Source organism: Lepus europaeus, chromosome X (assembly GCF_033115175.1).
Source record: "Lepus europaeus isolate LE1 chromosome X, mLepTim1.pri, whole genome shotgun sequence".
In the NCBI taxonomy this organism is placed as follows: Eukaryota; Metazoa; Chordata; class Mammalia; order Lagomorpha; family Leporidae; genus Lepus; species Lepus europaeus.
The window spans coordinates 81,090,439-81,110,231 of NC_084850.1; the positions used below are offsets into that span (position 1 = coordinate 81,090,439).

A 19,793-nucleotide genomic window follows, 5' to 3' on the forward strand; every position below is an offset into this window, starting at 1 on the left:
AGTCAAAATACATTTTAAACAAAACATGTTAATAGAAATGAAGAGGTACATTTTATAAAGATACTCAGTAGTGGAAGTCAGGAATTATTTTTCCTAAGACAATGTGGTAATAAGTGGAATTAAGACACTACTCTTATGTAACATTGTAAGGGAAGTTCCAGCCACAGTAATTAGGCAAAAAAGAAATAAAAGGCACCCAAATTGGAATAGAAAAAGTAAATCTATATGCTGATGACATACTCTTATATATGGAAATTTCCAAAGAATACACACAGAAAAAAAGAAGCCCATATCTAATAACTGGATTCAGCAAAGTTGTAGGATATAAGATCAACACACAAAACCAGCAGATCTACATACACTAGCAATGAACAATCCAAAAAGAAATTAAGAAAATAATTCCATGTATAATAGCATCAAAAATAATAAAATATTTATTTGATGAATAAGCAAGGAGGTGCAAGACTTGTGTCTTAAAAAGTACGAAACATTGTTGAAAATTTGGCTTAGTTTTTTAGACATGGAAAAGCTGGTCCTAAAATTCATAATGATTTGCAAGACTCTCCCCCCAAATAGCCAAAAAAATCTCAAGAAAGAATAATAAAGTAGGAGGACTCATACTTTCTGATGTCAACACTACTACAGAGCTACAGTAATCAAAACTGGCATAAGGACAGACACATAGGGTTCTGGAATAAAATTGTGAGTCCAGAAATAAACCCTTACATTTATGGTCAGTTGATTCTTAACAAGGATGCCAAGACAATTCAATGGGGCAATGACAGGTCTTTTCAACAAATAATGCTTAGATTACCAGATATACATATGCAAATTCCTTCTTTACACCATGCATAAAAATGAACTTGAAACAGATCACAGATTATTCCATTTATATCTAATGTTCAGAATAGACAAATCCATAGGGCAAGAAAGTATATTGGTAGTTGCCAGGGACTGGGGGATGGGGAATGGGAAGTGACTACTAATGAGTACAGGGTTTCTTGTTGGTTTGCTGAAAATATTTTGGCATTAGATTGTGGTGGTTGCTCAACTTTGTGAATATATTAAAAATCACTGAATCAAAAACTTTAATTATTTTTATTATATGTGAATACTACCTCAATATTTGGTTGGAGACAAAGGTATGAAATCCTACTTATATAAAGAATATATGCTCATACTAACATGAGGGAGGACTTAGGATGGTAAGGGTGGGTATGATACTGTTACAACCATACAATTATTCCCCACATCACCTCAACTTTCTTTTTCTCCTACCTGATACAGTGGTTTTGGGTCCAGGGCTAAAATTCTACTTGCCAGAGCCATGATAATCTTTAATCAAGAAATTGTACAGTAGTTCTCCAATTATATGCAGTTTAGCTTTCTGTGGTTTCAGTTATCCATGATCAACTAGCATCTGAAAATATTACATGGAAAATTCCAAAAATAATTAATGAGTTTTAAATTCCCTGCTGCTATAAGCATGTAATGAAATCCAACACTGTCTTGCTCCATCCTGCCTGAGTCATCTTATTGTCCAATGTGTCCATGCTGCCTATGCTACCTGCCTATTAGTCACTTAGAAAATCTATCTATCTCAGTTATTAGATTGACTGCTATGCCTGTGCTCAAGCATCCACTGTTTTGTTTAATAATGGCCCTAAAAGGCAAGAATAGTGATGCTGGCAATTTGGATATGCCAAAGATAAGCTGCCAAATGCTTCCTTAAAATGAAAAAGTAAAAGTTCTTAACTAGGTAATAAAAAAAAAAGCTGTATGCTGAGGTTTCTAAGATCCATAGTAAGAACAAATCTTCTATCCATGATATTGTCAGGAAGGAAAAAGAAATTCATGCAGGTTTATCTGTTGCATCTCAAACTACAAAGATCACAGCCATAGTCCATGATAAGTGCTTAGTTAGGATGAAAAAGGCATTAAATTTACGGTACGGTACTATCTGCAGTTTCAGACATCCACTGGGCATATTGGAACTTATCCCCCATAGATGACAAAGGACAACTGTAATTTTATATTTCAAACTTTATGCCAGAATTCCTAAGAACTTTTGGGGATGGATTACACTTTCACTCATCTTGAAACACTGAGATTAACAATGAATGCAACTGTCTTGCTTAGTAGTGGCCAAGATAGGCCACTAGTTCTATATTTGTGTAACTCTATACAGGTGGAAATGGACTGAAGGGAAAGCACTGTCATTGAGTCTGACATTCCTTTCAAGGGTGAAAATGTCTAGGTTAAAATCATTAACAAATAGAAAGAAAGAAAAGTAGTAGCTGAAAGTAAAAGAATGAATTCAATGATGGAAATCCAACATTACATTGGTTTCTCAAGAAAGGCTCACAACAGGAACCGGCTCTGCAGTACAGTGAGTTAAGCCACTCTTTGAAATGCCAGCATCTCATATCTGAGTGCCAGTTCAAGTCCTGGTGGCTCTACTTCCAATCGAGCTTCCTGCTAATGTTCCTGGGAAACATTGCAAGATGGCCCAAGTGCTTGGGCCCCTGTCACCCTTTTGGGAGACCCAGATGGAGTTCCTGGCTTCTGGCTTCAACCTGGCCAAGTCCTGGCTGTTGGGGCCATTTGGACAGTGAACAAGTGAATGAAGATCTCCCCTCTGTCTTTAATTCTGATTTTCAAATAAATCTTTAAAATAAAGGCTAACAGGAAGAGAATAATACTCTATATTAACACAAGTATACCAGATGCCCAAGAGGGTGAAGTGGTATGTTTGCCTAGAATACCCCAACTTTTGGACTTTGACAAGGGCAAACAGAAACCTGCAAGCCTGAGTGGTATCATGATGGGAGATATTCTGGTCATGCACTACAATGATGAACAGAATTAATTGTTGAAAATCAAATGGAGCACAAGTTAATCACCAATATCTTTTGATTCTTAAATTTTAGGCTACATCTACCATACAGGATATCATTTGGGAAGAAGCTTCCAGGAAGTATCTCTTGGTGAATCATTAAACTATGTAGTGTGCAACTGGCAGACTGTTCACTAGATAATCTGTAAACTTTGATCACCAGATACTTAGAAAAGTCCTTGACTATTATGAACAGAATGTAGCAGCTGCATGCTTGTTATGGCAAAGTGGTGTTATATATAAATACAAATCATCCTTGTTTCTGTGGCTTTAAGGATAATAAATAAAATAGAAACAAAGAGTTTCTGATGGAAATAAGGCAGTAGATGCCACACGATGGGCTCCAATTCTATGGGAAATGACTTCACCTTGAGACAAGGAAGGCATGGGGAGGACTTTATGGCACACTCAAAGCAAACTATACCTAAATGTGACTACTATCCATGCAAATATAACCTTAGTATTGGGACTCATCATTTTTGGATACAAACCATGTATCTTTTTTTTTCTTTTTGACAGGCAGAGTTAGACAGAGAGAGAGAGAGACAAAGGTCTTCCTTTTCCGTTGGTTCACCCCCCAAATGGCCGCTACGGCCGGTGCACTGCGCCGATCTGAAACCACGAGCCAGGTGCTTCTCCTGGTCTCCCATGTGGGTACAGGGCCCAAGGACTTGGGCCATCCTCCACTGCCTTCCCAGGCCACAGCAGAGAGCTGGACTGGAAGAGGAACAACCGGGACAGAATCCGGTGCCCCAACCAGGACTAGAACCCGGGGTGCCAGCACCACAGGCAGAGGATTAGCCAAGTGAGCCACGGCGCCAGCCCAAACCATGTATCTTAACTGTACTCAAGCAATTGGTTCACAATGGCAACAACATGACTGGTGGATTAAATGCTGGTCCACAAGACAGAAGAGAGCTGTGGGAAAGATTAATGTCAGTTGAAGTTTCAAAGGACAAAGTGAATTCTCTTTGAATGAGCAGCATTCAAAAGAAAACGATATTAGGTAGAATAGCCCAGTAAAAAAAAAGATACTCTTCCAGAAGAAAGCAAAAGGATAGGAATCAGCCTGCAAAGCTGGTGAGGCTTTAGGAATCTGGGTCTGGCAGATTCTATGCAAGGACTTGTTGCTGATAAAGGGCCTGTACTCTGGCCCAGTAGAGTCGCTATACTATTTTAAAACAGATAGAGCCTGGGACCAGTGTTGTGGCATAGCAGGTTAATCTATCACTTGCAATGCCAGCATCCCATAGAATGCCACTTTGATTCCAGCCAATGCAGCTCCCTAATAATGCACCTGGAAAACAGCAGAAGATAACCCAAGTGCTTGGTCCCTGCCACCCACGTGGGAGACTCAGAGGAAGATCCTAGCTCCTGGATTTGATCTGGCCCAGCCCTGGCCATTGCAGCCTTTTGGGGGAATGAACCAGCGGATGGAAGATTGATCTCTTTCTCTCTTCCTCCCTCCCTCTTTCACTCCCCCTTTCTTTCTCTAACTCTGCCTTTCAAATAAATAAATAGCTCTTTTAAAAAAGATAAAGCCTGACACTGCAATTGAGCAATGATGCTACATCCTAGGCAATGACCCTTCATCAACACTTTTGGAAACCTTATGGACTTTCAAACTTCTAAGTTCTCTGGAGGCAAGAATAATTTACATTGATGTACACTGTCAGGCCTCACCCCATGAATGGACCAAAATAAGTTGCACCCTGTACTACAATTAGCAGGAATAGGAACCAGTCTGGACGACATCCTTATACTTACCTTAAAAAACAGGTGAGATCTACTAAAGAATGACACACAAGGGGAGTCAGTGTCAGTAAAAGTCATGTGAATTGAGACAGCTAGCTTTGTTTCCACATGCTATAGGCTGATTGTGTCCTCCTCAAATTCATGTTGAAGTGCTAACACCCAGAGCCTTAGAATGTGAGTGTATTTGGAGATTGGGCCTTTTAGAAGTTAAAGTGAGGGAGCCAGCGCTGTGGCACAGCGGGTTAACACCCTGGCCTGAAGCGCCGGCATCCCATATGGGCACCGGTTCTAGTCCCATCCAGCTCTCTGCTATGGCCTCAGAAAACAGTAGAAGATGGCCCAAGTCCTTGGGCCCCTGCACCCAGGTGGGAGACCCAGAAGAAGCTCCTGGCTCCTGGCTTCGGATTGGCGCAGCTCCGGCCGTTGTGGCCAATTGGGGAGTGAATCATCAGATGGAAGACCTCTCTCTGCCTCTCCTCTCTGTGTTACTCTGACTTTCAAATAAATAAATAAATCTTTAAAAAAAAAAAAAAGAAGTTAAAGTGAGGGTACTAGATGGGCCCTAATCTAATCTGACTAGTGTCCTTAGAAGAGAAAACATGGACACACAAAAATACACTAGGGGCACACATACAAAGGAAAGACCACATAAGGACACAGCAAGAAAGTAGCCATTTCTAAAAGCCAGAGACGCTTTAGAAATCAAATCTGCCAACGCCTTGATCTAGGACTTCTAGCATCCAGAACTGTGAGAAAACAAAGTTCTGTTGTTACAGCCAGTCTGTATTTCATTGTGACAGCTCTAGCAGACTAATACAAGGACACCATCTGACTCAGAACCTGGAAATAACCAAAACCTGGTCAATCATGACATCTGTGTATCAGAACATTGGTATGTGGTCAAGGGCCAATTATGTTGGGAGAGTATAATAAATAGCTAATTCTTACTGACTTGTGGAATGAAACAGAGTTGCACAATAACTATTGTACAAATATGGTGTAATGTTAGCATTGCTAGTAAAATTCAATTGCCTTTCATAAATAAGTCATGGGGCTGGTGCTGTCGCATAGTGGGTAAAGCTGTCGCCTGTGGTGCCAGCATCCCATATGATCACCGGTTCAAGTCCTGGCTATTCCACTTCCAATCCAGCTCTCTGCTGTGGCCTGGGAGAGCAGCAGAAGATGGCCCAAGTCCTTGGGCCCCTAAACCCATGTGGGAGACCCAGAAGAAGCTCTTGGTTCCTGGTTTCGGATCGGTGCAGCTCCAGCCATTGCGGTCAATTGGGGAGTGAACCAGCTGATGGAAGACTCTCTCTCTCCACCTCTCTGTAATTCTTTCAAGTAAATAAATATTTTAAAGAATAAGTCATAATACAGATATTGATAATTATATGCATTGAGAAATTTAATTAAACTTTCTCAGGATGTGAGATCAATGGAAACTGATTGGCTTGAGGAAGAATTATATCTAGTTAAACATCAGCTAATTAATATGCTAAATGGTTCTATTTATCATAAAGTATACATGATAGTAGACCAATGGAAGAAACAATCAAATTAATATGAAATAATGGAGATGTATATAATAGTTTTATAGGATGGGCTAATTGCCTCTTCTAGTCTATCCCCATCTTGCACTGAATCCTTGAAATGTAGGACATAGATATTTTTACTACAGCTGTTATATACATGCTATACTAAATGCAGGTACTCAGAAAAATATAGTTTTCCTTTAAGACAGCCTAGGTCAAGGGCCAAGAGGATAGACTATGCAGGAAAGAGCTGACTCATCAGATCTGAGCTACTCACACCTTGCTTATTCTCAGAGGGTCTGTTTCAATGAATGGCACTTGTCTACCTACTGGGAATTGAAATCTTAAAATGTCCTGGTAAGGTTGTTTTGTAGACTTGGAATTTTGAACAACCTGGTACTAATTTGTCTCGTCTTCATAGACAATGTGACTTATGGAGAACACCTGCTTTTCTTCTGGTGGTCTGTTTTGGTAACTGCAATCAACCATGCAGGCACCATGTCCCTTTGTGATCAAACTGCAATGAACTCTGGAATCTTAGAATCCAGTGAGCTCCCTGGTAGACCACAGTTTACATGTGTTGCTAATCAACAGAGGAATCAAATGCATCCTATGCAGTTCTACTAGAAAAGGAGTCTTGCACACTTGTATCTGTTTGCCTCCAGACATTGCCCCACGTGCCAATTCCTTCTGCTGCTTTTGGTTAGCATCCTTTGGCTGAAATAAACTGTAACAACAAAGTTAATGACTTTGGAATCCTAGAAATTTTGGAGGTGGTCTTGGGAATCCCTGATACAGGTATACCAGAAAATAACCTAATTAATATAAAAGAAGGCAATAATTGAGATAAAAGACATGAAGAAAATCAATAGCGGGGCTGGTGCTGCGGTGTAGTGGGTAAAGCCGCTGCCTACAGTGCTGGCATCCCATATGGGTGCCAGTTCGAGTCCCAGCTGCTCCAGCATTTAAATATTCTGAATGGTGATTATATCTTTTATAATGTATTATATCTTTATTTATTTAAAAAGATTTATTTATTTGAAAAGCAGAAGGACAGAGAAGGAGAAATTATCTTCTGTCTGCTGGTTCACTCTCCAAATGCCTACAATAGCTGGGGCTGGGCCAGGCTAAAGCCAGGAGCCAGGAACTCCATCTGCATCTCTCCTGTGGGAGGCAGGAACCCAAGAACTTGGGCCATCTTCTGCTGCCTCCCAGGTACATTAGCAGAAAGCTGGATTGGAAGCAAAGTAGCCAGGACTCAAACCAGCACCCTGATATGGGATGCAGGCATCCCAAGCAGCAGCTTAACTAGCTGTACTATCTTTAAAATCTCCTCTCGTAAGTAATCTCAGATACAATATACAGTTAGGTACTTAAAATAGTCTTTCAGTAATAACAATATTTATTTAATTTTACTCTGAAGGCAGAGCTACTGAGAGGAGAGGCAGAGATTTCTATCCACTGGTTCAATCCCCAAATGCCACAGTTGGATTTGGGCCAGGCCAAAGCTAGGGGCCAGGAACTCCATCTTGGTCCTCCACATGAGTGCCAGGAGCCCAAGCATTGGGCAATCTTCTACTGTCTTCCTGACACATTAGTGGGGAGCTAGATGAGGAACAAAACAGCTGGAGCTTGAACTGGCACTCATACAGGAGGCAGGTGTCCCAAGCAGTGGCTTAACTCACCATTCCACAACGCCTGCCTCTGATAATAGCAATTTTATGAAAGAATATTTGAGTTTGAAAATTAAAACGTCACTTGAAGCTCATTAAGGACTGTCAAAAACCCATTTTATTTTTCCATTCTGTATAAATAAAAAGCAACCTATAAACATATTTCCCTTATATTCAACTCCCATGACCAAATTTTCAGGAACTACTGAAAAACTTCAAGTACACGGTCTATAAAAAACAGTCTATAATTGCTGAATTATATATACTTTTGCTGAATATATTATACACATTTTTGTTTAAGATACTTTATAAACTAGTTACCTCTTGGAACATGTTATGTAAATTATCTTTACTGTCTTTTTAAAATAAAATTAAAAATTTGAAACTTAAAATAGAAGGCAAAGAGCAAGATGGGAGATTTAAAACCAATCATGGGGTGGGCATTTGGCCTAGCAGTTAAGATGCCCATATCCCTGCCGGGTTCTAGTCCCAGCTGCTCCTCTTCCAGTCCAGCTCTCTGCTGTGGCCCAGGAGGGCAGTGGAGGATGGCCCAAGTGCTTGGGCCCTGCACCCACATCGGAGACCAGGAAGAAGCACCTGGCTCCTGGCTTCGGATGGGCGTAGCTCTGGCCGTGAGGGACATCTGGGGGTGTCTCTCTCTCTCTCTCACTGTCTAACTCCATCTGTCAAATAAATAAATTAAAAAAAGATGCCCATATCCCATATCAGAGTATCAGGTTTCAATTGCCAGCTGTAGCTCCTGACTCAAACTTCCCACTAACACAGATCCTAGGAGGCAGCAGTGATGGTTTAAGTAATTGGGTTCCTACCATTCACATGGGAGACTTGGACTGAGTTCCTAGCACCTGGCTTTGGGCATCTGGGAAATAAACCAGCAAATGACAGCTCTGTCTCTCTGCCTCTCAAATAAATTTTTTAAAAACAATCACATTAAATTAAAAGAATGGAAAAAGATATGCCATGTTAATATTATTCAAAAGAAAGCTAAAATATTTATGTTAACATTAGCCAAAGTAGATTTCAGAACAAAGAATATTGACAGGGATAAAGGGGAAATGCTTCATAATGACAAAGGATCAAATCATCAAGAGAACAATCCTAAAAGTTTATATACCCAACAGAGCTTCAAAATATATGAAGCAAACACTGATAGATCTGAAAGGAGAAACAAACAAATGCAAAATTTTAGTCTGAGATTTCAACATCCCTCTCCCAATAACAGATAGAAGAAGCAGACAGGAAATCAGTAAACAGATGACTTGAGCAACACTATCAATCCACTTAACCTAATTGACATTTATAGAACACTCCACCCAACAACAGCAGGATACATACACTTTTCAAGCACCCACAGAAGATTTACCAGGAGGGACTATATTCTGGACCATAAAACAAACCTCAATAAATTTAAAAGGATTCAAATCATACAAAGTATATTCTCTGATCACAATAGAATGAGGAAGCAATAGCAGAAAGAAATCTGGAAAATCCTATAAATATTTGGAGTTTAAATGATACAATTCTAAATAACCCTGGGTCCAAAAAGAGGAAATAAGAAAGTATTTTGATCTCAGTGAAAATGAAAACACAATATGCCGAAATTTGTGAGATATGCAGCACATACCGTGTCTGGTCATTAAGGTGGCAAGAAGTCCCGAAACAGCCCAAGAAGCAGACCAAGCCGATGGATGAGGAAGATCAAGCTCAAGCTTTCAAGCCAAAACAAAAAGAGGAGCAGAAGAAAATCAAGGAGCTAGGGGATGCTCCCCTGGCCACTCGTAGAGTTAAAGAATCTGGCAAAATTGGTAAGCTGTTCGCTGTGTTTCAAATGATGGCAACACCTGATTCCATTCCTAATTAAACATCTAGATTCTCTATCATAACACCTAGAATGAATGAAATGTTATCTTGGAGCCTGTTATATGTTTACAAATATAATTTTGTAAAAAAAAAAGGTACTGAGGTGGGCATTTGGCACAACAGTTAAGATGCCACTTGGGACACCCTCATCCCATATTGGAATGCCGTGTTCGAAGCTGAGTTCCACTTCCAATTCCAGGTTCCTGTTAATTTGTACCCTGAGAGGCAGCAAACAATGATTCAAATTCTTGGGTCCCTGCCACCCACGTGGGTGCCCCAGACTGAGTTCTGGGCTCCTGGCTTTAGCCTGGCCCATCCATGGCTATTGCAGACACTCAGAGAGGGAACCAGCTAATGGAAGATACCCACCCCTCTCTTTCTGCTTTTCAAATAAAATGAAAATAATTTTTTAATTGTGAGATATAATTAAATGTTTATAGGCAAATTGATATCATTAAATGTTTATATTAGTAAAGAAGAAATGTGTGAAGTCAAATATGGTCCCCAGTCCAGCAACAACAGCATCACCTGGGAACTTACTAGAAATGCAAATCCTCGGTCCCTAACCCAGATCTGTGGAATCCAAAACTCTAGCAGTAGGGCCCAGTAATCTGTGACCCTGCAGGTGAGTCTGGTACACACTCAGGTTTATTTAAAGATTTGTTTTATTGGGACTCACATTGTAGCATAGTGGGTTTGAAAGGCAGAGTGAAAGAGGGAGGGAGAATTTTCTTTCATCTCCTGGTTCACTCTCTAAATGGCTACAAACAGCCAGGGCTGAGCCAGGCTGAAAAGAGGAGCCTGGGTCTCCCTCATGGGTGGAAGGGGCCTAAATACTTGGGCCATCTTCGGCTGCTTTCCCAGGTGCATGACCAGGGAGCTGGATCAGAAGCGGAGCAGCTGGAACTCCCAATGGGTGCTCATATAGGATGCTGGCACTGCAAGAGGCAGCTGAACCTGTTGTACCACAACATCAATCCCAACATTCAAGTATGAAGAAGCACGGCTATATTCTATTTAGTGTCATTTTTATTGTGCCTGGGTTTTTATTATCTTCAATAAGGAATTGATAGTTTATACTGCTCTGAAATTAATGTCATTAAAAAAGAATCTTGTTTTGAATAGTCTGTTAATCTTGTATAAACTTTAGATTTCAGAAATGTCCCAGGTCCAAAGAATTGTGCAAGTAGTTCACCCTACAAATAATGCCTCATTTGCTTAAAACAGCCAAATTTTAGAAGACATAGCTACAATTTTTCTTGAAATCTGCCAGGGGTAGAGGATAAGCATCAGGGGGAATATGATCCCCTTGAACAATTCTTACTGTTTATGCTAGGCCTTCCAGGTGGAAACCAAATGTAGTCAGCTCCCAATCATGTCCACTGATGAAAAGGAACAGAAACATGTAAAATCCAATGGAGTGATCATATAAAAATAATTTTCCTGAAATATGGTTTTTTAACCTACTCTTGAATATGAATTTATCTGATGTTCTATAATAAAGTCACTTCAAACAAAATATTGAAGCCCTAACAAACACACTAATTCAGAAACATTAACTCCCCTAGTGGTAGGCATCATCTTTCCAACTAATTTAATGCCATAATCTCAAGGAGATCTGTTCTCTATCTAAATTTGCTGGCTCACATCTTTCCTGGGACAGGAAGATAATGATTTTGGCTTTCAATGGGCTTCAGTCACAGCTTCTGCTAACCAGGAGTAAACAAGATCCACATTGTATCAAAATTATAAGTGACAGATATAGATAAGAATTTCAGTAACAATTTGAAAGAACACTTGCCACAGAAAGACTGTAAATTGGGCTATGTATCTATGACAGTCCTTAAAAAATAAAGGGGAAAATGCACAGTAAGGTTCTTCTAGTAGTCTAGGCTCCAAAGTAAAATATAACCCACTTTATACCAGGTCTCTTTTCTCTTTCCCAATCTTTGTTCATTTTTGTCAGCTTTAGTTCTTTCTAAGACATTGCCTTCTGCTCTTTTCTGTGCTTTTGAACAGAGGCCCACAACAGCTGCCTATGGGCCCCTGAGAGCATAATTCATCAAGTAATCAGCCAGCTACCATTGTTAAAATGTTTTAATATCAATGCAAAATGAGATTAGGGTTTTACACACAGATTTCAGAACACACAGATTTCTTTCTTTCTTTCTTTCTTTTTTTTTTTTGGACAGGCAGAGTTAGACAGTGAGAGAGAGAGACAGAGAGAAAGGTCTTCCTTTTCCCTTGGTTCACCCCCCAATGGCCGCTGCAGCCAGCATGCTGCGGCCGGGGCTCTGCAAGGAGCCAGGTGCTTCTCCTGGTCTCCCATGCAAGTGCAGGGCCCAAGCACTTGGGCCATCCTCCACTGCACTCCCGGGCCACAGCAGAGAGCTGGACTGGAAGAGGAGCAACCGAGATAGAATCTGGCGCCCCGACCAGGACTAGAACCCAGTGTGCCGGCGCTGCAGGCGGAGGATTAGCCTTCTGAAACGTGGCACCGGCCAGAACAGACAGATTTCTAAAATAGTTTCTCTTCCTTCCAGAAGCCTAAATAAGAACACATATAAATCTTAGGGATTTTTTTTTAAAGAGCATGGATGTGGTTTTTCGTCTGACATTTTAATACAACTACAGTCAACAAACACGCAATATAACTAATTTCCAAATCCAAGGCCTTTAGTAGAAACGTCCAAATTAAAAATGAATTAAAATTTTAATTACTTTATTTATTGGCCTGAAATCCAGCAAGAATTCCCTCTTTCCCCAATACCTCAGAAAAACCACCAGCAATTCTTTTCTGGAGAATTGAAGGCACCACTAGTACTTAGCTCTCCTTTGTCAGTATCCAGACACCCCTGGTTCAGTCGGTATAAATCAATATTACAGTTCAGTTACTGAAAATGTCCCACCACCTTCTTCACTGCCTTACAGCTTGGCAAGGCATTGCCTACAAGACACAGTTTGGGAAATGAGCCATGAGGAAAATAATGGCATGACCAAAGAGTTAACCATACATCCTGGGTCTGCCAACTGAGTGAAGTTATTAATGGAAATGTAAAAATCTAGGAGGCATTATTTTTTTTCTCTTCTCCAAGCTATCAGCATGTATAGTATCAGGAAGTAAAGCACAGAGGAAGGTGGCAACAGTCACATACATGAAACCTCACTAGAGCTAAGAGCAAGCTAAATAAAATGCAATACTGGGCCAAAGCAGTGACTTTTGTTTAGGTTTGTTTTGTGGTTACAAGCAACCCCTAAACTAAGAGGTTCATTAGGAGAATAACAATGCACTGAGGGTTCGGCAATGTGTATTAGCATATTGAAAATTTCTATCTTATATAAGAGTTCTGAGGGCTTCAATGTTGAATTTGGTGTCAGTAGTCAAGAAATTACCAAACAAAATAAATAAACCTCAAATATTTCCTTTTTACTATACCTGAATCCAAAATTAAAAGGCATCCTTAATATGTCGTCTCTGCCATTTCTCCAGTGAATTTATACAAGTAGAAATTCAAAAACATAAGTGTAATGATATACAATAATATCTATTTTCCTCCAATAACTTAGTCTGTCCCAAAATATTTCTGTCCAAAATGTGTAGGTGCAACAGGATGAACTTCAGTAGTTAAAATTGTGATCTCTGGAAATTCTTGGATGATTGATTTGGCACCTTTAAAAAAACAAAAGAAAAATCGTTATTATGATAAGATTTTTTGGTAACACTAGTTGGAATTTAGGAACTTCCATATTCACTGTTACTAGGTCTAATACTAACAGAGAACAGAGAACAACAGTCTTTGGATATATAGCCAGACTTGGTTAATCTCTTCATTACATAATGTCTCATATGAAGGGTCTTCAAAAAGTTCATGGACAAGTTGTATTATGGAAAAACTACATGTGGATTTCATTATTTTTGACCAAAATTATCTCTTAATGCCATTTTCATCAACTTTTTGAAGTATGCTCATATGTGAAAAGCTTTGATAGCAGTTAGACTATGCCCCTATCCTTTCATTAATACATTCTTAGAATCAAAATGTTTTATATCCAAGATTTGAAGAATAGAGTTACTCGGTTATAGTAACTTTTCCCTTAAAGAATCTTGTTTTGCTTTAAAGGTGGCCAGAATAGAGTGAAAATAGTCCTTTCTAAAAAGATGATTACACATAAAATGTTGTTTTCTGAACTGGAATACTGTGAAACAAGTGCAAAACTTCTTCAGTGTGTCAGAGTAAGTTAGCTTTTTCAGGAGTTGCAACTCTACCTTTAGGGGAGGAGTGCAGGCAGAGAAAGGACTGGGTGAAAGGGACTAGCTGGGACCCCAAACTAAAAAGCAATAGCAAACCTGACATGGAATAAAATCTTTTTCTACTAAATGGGTCGGACATTGTGGCAAAGAAAGTTAAGCAACCCCTTGCCTCTTATGACACCTGCACCCCATATCATAGCACTGGTTCAAGACTTAGCTCCTCCACTTCTGATCTAGCTTCCTGCCAATGCATCCTAGAAGGCAGCAAATGATGGCACAAATGCTTGGGCCCCTATCACTTATGTGGGAGAGCTGAAAGGAGTTCCTGGCTCCTGGTTTTGGCCTGGCCCAGCCTCAGCTGTTATGGGCATTTGGAAAGTAAATCAGGGGATTCTACCAGAAATTTAAAGAAGAACTAACTCCAATTCTTCTCAAACCATTCAGAACAATCAAAAAAGAGGGAATCCTCCCAAATTCTTTCTATGAAGCCAGCATCACCTTAATCCCTAAGCCAGAGAAAGATGCAGCATTGAAAGAGAATTACAGACCAATATCCCTGATGAACATAGACACAAAAATCCTCAATAAAATTCTCACCAATAGAATACAACAACACATCAGAAAAATCATCCACCCAGACCAAGTGGGATTTATCCCTGGTATGCAGGGATGTTCATAAATCAATCAATGTGATACACCACATTAACAGACTGCAGAAGAAAAACCGTATAATTATCTCAATAGATGCAGAGAAAGCATTCGATAAAATACAACACCCTTTCATGATGAAAACTAACCAAATTGGATATAGAAGGAACATTCCTCAATGCAATCAAAGCAATTTATGAAAAAACCCACAGCCAGCATCCTATTGAATGGGGAAAAGTTGGAAGCATTTCCACTGAGATCTGGTACCAGACAGGGATGCCCACTCTCACCACTGCTATTCAATATAGTTCTGGAAGTTTTAGCCAGAGCCATCAGGACAAGAAAAAGAAATTAAAGGGATACAAATTGGGAAGGAAGAACTCAAATTATCCCTCTTTGCAGATGATATGATTCTTTATTGAGAGGATCCAAAGAACTCTACTAAGAGACTATTGGAACTCATAGAAGAGTTTGGCAAAGTAGCAGGATATAAAATCAATGCACAAAAATCAACGACCTTTGTATACACAGGCAATGCCATGCCTGAGAAAGAACTGCTAAGAACAATCCCATGCACAATAGCTACAAAAACAATCAAATACCTTGGAATAAACTTAACCAAGGATGTTAAAGATCTCTACAATGAGAATCACTAAATCTTAAAGCAAGAAATAGAAGAGGATACCAAAAAATGGAAAAATAATCCATGCTCATGGATTGGAAGAATCAACATCATCAAAATGTCCATTCTCCCAAAAGCAATTTATACATTCAATATGATACCAATCAAGATACCAAAGACATTCTTCTCAGATCTGGAAAAAATGATGCTGAAATTCATATGGAGACACAGAAGACCTCGAATAGCCAAAGCAATCTTGTACAACAAAAACAAAGCTGAAGGCATCACAATACCAGATTTCAGGACATACTCCAGGGCAGTTGTAATCAAAACAGCATGGTACTGGTACAGAAACAGATGGATAGACCAATGGAACAGAATAGAAACATCAGAAATCAATCCAGACATCTACAGCCAACTTATATTTGACCAAGGATCTAAAACCAATTCCTGGAGCAAGGACAGTCTAGTCAACAAATGGTGCTGGGAAAACTGGATTTCCATGTGCAGAAGTATGAAGCAAGACCCCTACCTTACACCTTACACAAAAATCCACTCAACATGGATTAAAGACCCAAATCTACGACCCAACACCATCAAATTATTAGAGAGCATTGGAGAAACCCTGCAAGATATTGGCACCGGCAAAGACTTCTTGGAAAAGACCCCAGTGGCACAGGCAGTCAAAGCCAAAATTAACGATTAGGATTGCATCAAATTGAGAAGTTTCTGTACTGCTAAAGAAACAGTCAGGAAAGTGAAGAGGCAACCGACAGAATGGGAAAAAATATTTGCAAACTATGCAACAGATAAAGGATTAATAACTGGAATCTACAAAGAGATCAAGAAACTCCACCACAACAAAACAAACAACCCACTTAAGAGATGGGCCAAGGACCTCAATAGACATTTTTCAAAAGAGGAAATCCAAATGGCCAACAGACACATGAAAAAATGTTCAGGATCACTAGCAATCAGGAAAATGCAAATCAAAACCACAATGAGGTTTCACCTCACCCTGGTTAGAATGGCTCACATTCAGAAATCTACCAACAACAGATGCTGGCGAGGATGTGGGGAAAAAGGGACACTAACCCACTGTTGGTGGGAATGCAAACTGGTAAAGCCACTATGGAAGTCAGTCTGGAGATTCCTCAGAAATCTGAATATAACCCTACCATACAACCCAGCCATCCCATTCCTTGGAATTTACCCAAACGAAATTAAACTGGCAAACAAAAAAGCTGTCTGCACATTAATGTTTATTGCAGCTCAATACACAATAGCTAATACCTGGAATCAACCTAAATGCCCATCAACAGTAGACTGGATAAAGAAATTATGAGTCATGTACTCTACAGAATACTATACAGCAGTAAAAAACAATGAAATCCAGTCATTTGCAACAAAATGGAGGAATCTGGAAAACATCATGCTGAGTGAAATAAGCCAGTCCCAAAGGGACAAATGTATGTTCTCCCTGATCAGTGACAACTAACCAAGCACCAAAAACGAAACCTGTTGAAGTGAAATGGACACTATGAGACACGGTGACTTGATCAGCCCTTGCCCTGACTGTTGATGAACAACTTAATATTTTATCCCTTTTAGTATTTTTTTGTTCTACTTAATACTATTGGTTGAACTCTGTAATTAATACACAATTATTCTTAAGTGTTGAAACTTAACTGAAAAGGGATCCCTGTTAAATATAAGAGTGGGAATAAGAGAGGGAAGAGATGTACAATTTGGGACATGCTCAATCCCAAATTGACTTGCCCCAAATGGTAGAGTTAGAAACGTGCCAGAGGATTCCAATTCAATCCCATCAAGGTGGCATGTACCAATGCCATCTCACTAGTCCATTTGATCAATTTCTGTTCACAATTGATCATAATGATAGGACTAAGAGTCAAAGGGATCACATAAACAAGACTAGTGTCTGCAAATACTACCTGATAGAATAAAAAAGGGAGAGAACAATCCAACATGGGAAGCGGGATACACAGCAGACTCATAGAATGGCAGATGTTCTAAACAGCACTCTGGCCTCAGAATTAGCGCTTAAGGCATTCGGATCTGGCTGAAAAGCCCATGAGAGTATTTTAGGCATGGAAAGCCAAGACACTCTGGCAAAAAAAAAGAGGACCTAAATGAAAGATCTCTGTGAGTGAGATCCCGGTGGAAAGAACAGGTCAAAGAAGGAGGTACCTTTCTCTGAAGGGTGGGGAGAACTTCCACTTTGACTATGACCTTGTCCAAATATGATCAGAGTCAGCAAACTCAAAAGGCTTCCATAACCTTGGCAACTCATGATAAGAGCCTAGGGTGATTAATGGTGCCATAAACAAGAGTATCAATTTGTTAAGTCAACAACAGGAGTCACTGTGCATTTACTCCTCATGTAGGATCTCTGTCCTAAATGTGTTGCACATTGTGATTTAATGCTATAACTAGTACTCAAACAGTGTTTTACACTTTGTGTTTCTGTGTGGGTGCAAACTGTTGAAATCTTTACTTAATATATGCTAAATTGATCTTCTGTATATTAAGATAATTGAAAATGAATCTTTTTTTTTAAATTTGGCCAGCTTGCTGGCGAGCCAGAGGAGGAAGCTGGCTGCCTGCCTGCCGGGGGCTCTAGCTTCCCTCAGAGAATGTTTGTGCGGCCCGGAGACGTTTGCAGGTGTGCTCCTGAGGCCGGCCGCTGCCTCTAGCTAGCAGCTGGGGCCAGTTGGCAGCACCGGCTGGGCAGCCTCCTAGAGCCTGAAAATGAATCTTGATGTGAATGGAAGGGGAGAGGGAGTGGGAGAGGGGAGGGTTGCAGGTGGAGGGGGTTATGGGGGGGGAGCCATTGTAATCCATAAGCTGTACTTTGGAAATTTATATTCATTAAATAAAAGTTAAAAAAAAAAAGAAAGTAAATCAGGATAAAAGACCAATTCCTCCTCCCTCCCACCCTCTCTTTTTCTCTTCCTAGCACTCTTGCCTTTTAAGCAGATGAAAAATAAAAATATTTAAATTTTCTCAATTATAATGTCAAAGAATATTATACTATTCTACTGTGCACTGTTAGAACTAAAAATATTACTTTGTTATACCCAAAGGTGGAAATCTCAGAATTATTGGATTATCTCAATGCTTTCAATGCCACCTGTGTTACATATAAATAGATATCCAAGAAAATCACCCTTTGTCACCACTAACATTGACTTACAGATAATTTTTTTATCATGAAGCAGCAAAGTAATGAAACAGGCCATAATTCCTTTACAATGGCCAGTTGAAAGCAGCCTTCCCAACTTGATACTCTATAGCCTCTTCAGGGTGAGATTCAGAATCTTTGGAGATGAGGAAACACCCTCACCAGAGAAGCCACTTATGAGGGAACTTCAAAAAGTTCATGGAATACACCTAATATGATGAAACTATTCATGGATTTCAATTTTTTGCACCAAAATAAACTTATCTTTTAATTCTATTTTCCATGCACTTTTAGAAGTTTCCTCATATTTCTCGTTATTTTCAATTATGAAGTAAATCAATGTAGAACATTTAGAAAATATCCTCAAAAAGCTTAAAAATAAAATGAAAATCACTTAGAATCTCACTATCCTAAGAGAACCACTATTACTATTATGTATGTATTCTGAAACCAAAATTGAAACAGTACTGTGTATTTCTGTAACTTATCATGGTGAGGAAAGATTCATTAAGTTCAATGTAAAATCAAAAATTCATATGATTTTGGTAATTACAATAATCATGATTCATATTGGTCATCTCTAAGCCTAGTGATAACATTGTACATTATTCTAATGCTGTTTATTTTTTGTGCTACTCATTTCCATTTACCATGTACATTTTTTATGTCACTAAATATTTTTAAAAAACATGATTTAACAGTTACATAATATTAGACCCTTTGAATACGTACACGAGTGCTTCAAGAAGTTCATGGGAGAATGAAATTACAAATTTATTTTGGTGCAAAAAATTCTGAAATACATGCATAGTTTATCAAAATACACATTTTTCATGAACTTTCTGAAGATCCCAAGTATTATTTAACCATTTTCTTATTGTTTTTTATATACTTCCATTTTTTCCTATACTAAATAACTATACAACAAATATCCTATAAGTTATATTTCTACATGCATTTATTATTTTCATAGGATGCAATCCCAATTCTCCTATGTATAGCAAAAAAAAGTTAGGATCTTAAACTAGGCACATTTCCGTCAGGAAATGAACAGCATGAAGTTCTTTGACCATCCCTTTGAGCAGAAATCTTAAAAACCTAAAAATTTTGAACAGAAGTCTTAAACACTTAAAATACTTCTGCTCTTTGCTACACACTGCAAAGCTTACCACAGAGCTCACTAAAACCTGAGTTCTTGCTGTTTGGAAGTAATTCTCAAGCTTAGGTGGGGAGTCAAGAGGAAGCAGGAACTTTTTTCCTTTTTTTAAAGATTTATTTATTTGTTTGAAAGAGAGAAAGAGAGAGAGAAAGAAAGAGAAAGAGAAAGAG

General features: G+C 39.2%; 1 protein-coding gene across 1 annotated transcript in view; it reads right to left on the reverse strand.

The window, feature by feature from the left end:
* Positions 1-408: 408 nt before the first annotated feature.
* Positions 409-19,793, reverse strand: part of UPRT (uracil phosphoribosyltransferase homolog) — a 46,488-nt gene continuing 27,103 nt past the window's right edge. The window contains exon 7 of the mRNA XM_062184471.1: positions 409-13,407. Within this exon, the coding sequence (XP_062040455.1) occupies positions 13,301-13,407 (107 nt within the window). The 3' untranslated portion in view covers positions 409-13,300. The remainder of the gene's footprint in view (positions 13,408-19,793) is intronic.